We start from the raw sequence: 5,236 nt of genomic DNA, 5'->3' as shown, positions 1-5,236 counted from the left end.
TTATGTGGGTGAGAAGGTGGGACCAACTTCATCCTTAAAGTTTACGAGGTAGCACCTGCATGTGACAAACTTAATAAGCTGTCCTTTCCCACTGATACTGTCAACATGAATTCATTATGTTGATAACTGTAAGTAGCTGTTCAATAATCATTAACAGTAGCAATATCAAGGCCAACTCTGTGCCTGCCAGTTTCCTGTCAAGAGTGCTACATCATGAACTCCTTAGCGATCTGGAAGAACCAAGCACAGGAAGAAAAACACGGCAGGACCACCTTGAGCTGCATGCTTAATCGTATAAGTATATAGGGGTACAATTAGAAAACAGAACACGGGATGTCACTGGAGCCGACATTTCGGCAGGAAGGCTTGTGTTTGCAAGGAGAAATGCAAGTCCTTTTGTCGAAACGTTGGTTCCAGCTACAACCCTAGTTAAATTTCATCACCTTAAGCCTTCATCCTCCCTTGAGAATCTGTCTCATTGGGTATAGAGGGTGTCTTTCCTATACAGCTTGCAGCAGCCAAATTTTATCTCTCCAGCATGTTAGCGTCACACAATAGGTATTACAGCTAAAAAGATTAATTCATTCAGCCCGATCAAACGCTGACGTGTGTACGTTTGGCTCCGGCTACTTACCGTGTTATGACCACCTCTTCAGGTCCTTGGACCCTGGATCACACATCACACCAACTGTAAGTGGACCTGGCACCCATTCGACACCTTGTTGGGATGTGATAATGCTCCTTGAGAACAGTGCTGACTGTTTATTGTTCAGCTCGACCGCTTCCGCGCTAGGCCTAACCGCCGGCCTAGTATGAGTGGAGGCGCCCAGCGCGACGCGGCCAGCGTCGCAGCGGGCGTCGCTGCTGGAGGCGACGCCGCTCGCTCATGGCGTGCTCTACATGCTGACCTTCGTCCCACTGGTTCATCGGCTGACACCTGCGCAGCGGATCTGAAGAAACCATCTTCATGGGAGCCTAAACCTCCACCACTGCCCGATGCGGACTACAAGGTGATTCTTCGGATACGCGGGGGTCTCGACTGTACCAAGTTGCACCCCTGTGTCTTACGACAACTCGTTCTCAAAGCAGTTGGACTTCCCATCAGCAGCCCTGATCAAATCAGGGTCAATCCCACCAGTCACACAGTGCTCGTGAGTACGTCAAGCATGGACCGAGCAGATTTATACCACAACATCCGGACCTTAAAGTTCAACGGAGTCCCCTACGAAGTCGTCACCCACGTTGCCGACCCTGTAGATTCTTGTCGTGGAAGGTTTCATCTCCCTCTGGATTACGCTGACGAGGAAATCCTTCCAACCCTCCAAAGATGTAATCCAGCCATGACCATTGGGGCCGCTCGCCGACTGAGCACCACCGAAACCATCTTGGTTGTTTTCCGTGGCACGCACGTCCCTTTTTACATCAACTACGAAGGCTGCACGCTTCGCTGCCGCCCATTCCGACTGAAGGTGGAAGCCTGCACCCGTTGCCGAAAAATTGGACATCGCCAGGATGTCTGCCCCTCTACTCCCGATGCAATCTGTCACAAGTGCGGACTGAAGGATTCCTCAATGGACCATGAATGTGAACCCGTCTGTGTCGTGTGTGGTGGAGCTCACATCACCGGTTCCCCATTGTGCAAACAGCGTTACAAGACTAAGACACCTAAATACCAGACACCTAAGCCCTCAGAAGTTCCATCATCCCGGACACCGAGCCTTAATCGCTCGCAAGAGCGTGGCCCACAGCGGGGTCGCAGCAAGAGCAAGAGGCGGGGCCCAAACTCGACTCCCAAAGAACTTGACTTCCCGACCCAGTCAACGAACCCCCATTCCACCAGTCATCTGCCAAACCCATTAAAGGTAAGCTGGGCACAGGCAGCTTCCTCTAACTGCTCCTTATCTCAAAACATTAGCCTAGAAAAAGTTCTAGCTGAAAACGCTAGCCTCAAGGCAGAAATTCAAAAGTTAAAGCTCGAGCTACAATCCCGAATGCCCCTTAGCAATCTTTCGCAGCATTCCGAACCACGATCTTTCATTCCTGCTCAATCGCCCCCTGCTGTTGAACCCACGATACCTCTTCCTCCTACTGACATGGACACTACAATGCCTCGAGACACCTCCCAGCTGCCACCCTCAAATAAGCGCAAAACCCCTGCCACACCACGCGAAGAAGAATCTCTCAGCGACACAGTTCTAACTCTTAACGATAGGATAAACGCCCTCGAAAATAAAACACAGAAGAAATTCGCCGTCATTGAAAGTAAGATTTCTCACATAGAGAGCAGATTCACAGCTCAGGAGACGGGCCAAGCTGCCATAAATGACAAACTTGACAAGTTTCTAGATTTTGTACAAACTCAAATGCAGCAGACCACTGCATGGATTGCGGCCGTCACGGCCAATAATCCAAATATAGCCGTACCCGCCTTCTCTCCTACACCCCCTCCCGACAATGGCTGCAAACCCTAATCGCTCGAACTTTGTAGTATGGCAATGGAACTGCAGGGGGTTCCGCAAAAAGAAAGCGACTCTTCAACAATATTTGGCCTCCTGCCCCAAACCCCCTGCAGTCATTGCCCTACAAGAGACCCACGGAAACATAACTTTTCCCGGTTACAGTGTACACCAAACTAAATCTCTAAATTCTCCCGATACTGCAATATTAACGCAAAAACATTTGACGGTAACTCACTCTAATTTCGACGGCGTCGATGTGGAGCACAACTTTTTGGAGGTCCTTCCTTGTAAAACTCAAGAATCGCCTTTATACGTATTAAACGTCTATAGTAGGCCACAGGCGAAACATCGCTTCAATACTCTCTTTGCCCGAGCCATTGCGGCCGCGAAACATCACCCTCTCCTAATACTTGGTGATTTTAATGCACCAAATCAAGTATGGGGCCACTCTGTTTCTACACCCAAGGGTAGGGCTTTGTGGGTTCACATACAGGATCACCGCCTCACCCTCCACAACAATATAGACATGCCCACTAGATTAGGTAATAGTGTAGCTAAAGATACATCTCCCGATCTTACACTCAGCCATCGCGTTCACTTTGTCACATGGACCAACCTGAACATTAACTTCGGTAGTGACCACTACATTATTCAAACTACCATACACTTCCGACACAAACCTTTAGCTCCCAAGCGCCTGAGCCTTATTAACTGGAACAAGTTTCGCGAGGCCCGTCACTGCTCGGCGCCTACTGAGATAGATGATATCTCGGAATGGGTACAGCAATTGCACACTGACACAAAAACGCATACCACCATGTTACCACCTGATACGCCTTTTACAATAGTTGACACCCGACTTCTTCACATGTGGGAAGCTAAGCAATCTCTCCTCAAACGCTGGAAGAAGAGGCGACACAATCGCCGACTGAGACTGAGAATTGCGAGACTCGATTTGCAAATTCAGGACTATGCCATACAGCTTGCTTGTCAACAATGGACCCAGAAATGCGAAAGCATGCATGGCCACCTAGACAGCAAGATGACATGGCAGCTCCTGCGGCATTTATTAGACCCTACCATATCACGTACCGCAAATAATCATCACATTAACAAACTACTTCACTCGCACAAAGGTAACTTAAACACTCTTTTTAATGATCTTCGTGACAAACACCTACCCAGCGCGTATCGATACGATGCACCTGACTATATCGGACAACCAAATGATGATCTCAGTAGCCCCATAACGGAGGCTGAGGTTAGACACGCGCTTGCGAACCTTCGCACCTCATCTGCACCAGGCCCTGACCTCGTCAATAATAAACTTCTCCGCAACTTAGATGAAAACTCAATTATAGCCCTCACTAAATTTTTTAACCACTGCTTCGACACTTCTACCTTGCCGGCTGCGTGGAAGGACGCCAGAGTTATTTTCATACCAAAACCTGGTAAGCCCATAAACACAGCCAACCTACGTCCGATTTCCCTCACTTCATGCATCGGAAAAACACTTGAACATGTAATCCTCAACCGCCTTAGCAAATTTATAGAAGACCACAACTTATACCCTCACGAAATGATAGGCTTCCGTAAATCCCTTTCCAGTCAAGATGTCATGCTTCGACTGAAGCATGACATCATTATCCCTAACTCTAGCCTCGATACTCAAGCAATTCTCAGTCTCGATCTCCATGGGGCTTTTAACAACGTCAGCCACACTGCCATATTGAGTGAACTGAGCGCTATAGGCGTTGGTAAAAAGATTCATGATTACATATCTGCGTTCCTTTCGAACCGTACGGCAACTATTTACATTGGGTCTGAACACTCTTGTTCTTACTCCTTGGGGAGTTTCGGCACACCTCAAGGATCAGTGTTATCACCTTTCCTTTTTAACATCGCGATGATGCCGCTGGCTCGAACGCTGAGATCCATATCAGATCTCAAATTTTCACTTTATGCAGATGATATTACCCTCTGGATGACAGGCGGCTCCGATGGTCACATTCAGGAAACTCTGCAGACTGCTGCTGACAGGGTGGTGGTTTGTGCGGGTAACATGAATCTGACCTGTTCACCCACTAAATCTGAACTGCTCCTCCTTCCTGCCCATCGGGGCTCTGAAAAGCACATCTCTGATATACAAATAACACTGAACAATACACCCGTGCCTAAAGTTGACAGACTCAGGGTGCTTGGACTACACATACAACGAAATCGACTAAACACACACACCATTAAAGCACTTCAAACAACTGTGGACCACACTCTACGCCTTATAGGCAGGATATCTAATAAGCATGGCGGGCTACGAGAGGCAGAGCTCCTCCGCCTCATCCAAGCCTTCGTCCTCAATAAAGTGACTTATTCTCTCCCTTATCTGTTCCTTCTGAGAAGAGAACAAAATAACGTAGACACTTTGTTACGTAAAATCTACAAATTCGCTCTCGGAGTCCCCATTCGAACGTCCACCGCACGGCTCATGGAGACAGGCACATTGAACACCTTAACTGAACTTATTGAAGCACACTTAACTTCACAATATGCTCGTCTTTCCAACACACAGACCGGAAGATACATACTCGATACCCTCAGTATCAGGCCAACTCCAACCACTAACGCCAAACACACTATTCCGCGTGAAATACACAAGAATCTACTCATTCCGCCGCTCCCTAAAAACATGCACCCTGTGCACCACGAGCAACGTCGACGACAGCGTGCAAAAACTCTCGAAAAACGATTTTCTACTTCTAAAGAAGTGCTCTACGTTG

At 48.1% G+C, this 5,236-nt stretch overlaps 1 protein-coding gene across 1 annotated transcript; it reads left to right on the top strand.

Moving 5' to 3' along the window:
• Positions 1–595: 595 nt before the first annotated feature.
• Positions 596–5,236, top strand: LOC142765663 (uncharacterized). Its single transcript, XM_075867033.1, has 2 exons — positions 596–690; positions 774–5,236. Exon 2 carries the CDS (start codon positions 813–815, stop codon positions 2,469–2,471), a length of 1,659 nt encoding a protein of 552 aa, XP_075723148.1. The 5' UTR covers positions 596–690; positions 774–812; the 3' UTR covers positions 2,472–5,236.

The sequence above is a fragment of the Rhipicephalus microplus genome, chromosome 6 (genome assembly GCF_043290135.1).
Source record: "Rhipicephalus microplus isolate Deutch F79 chromosome 6, USDA_Rmic, whole genome shotgun sequence".
Lineage (NCBI taxonomy): Eukaryota > Metazoa > Arthropoda > Arachnida > Ixodida > Ixodidae > Rhipicephalus > Rhipicephalus microplus.
This window is presented reverse-complemented; position numbering and strand designations above follow the sequence as displayed.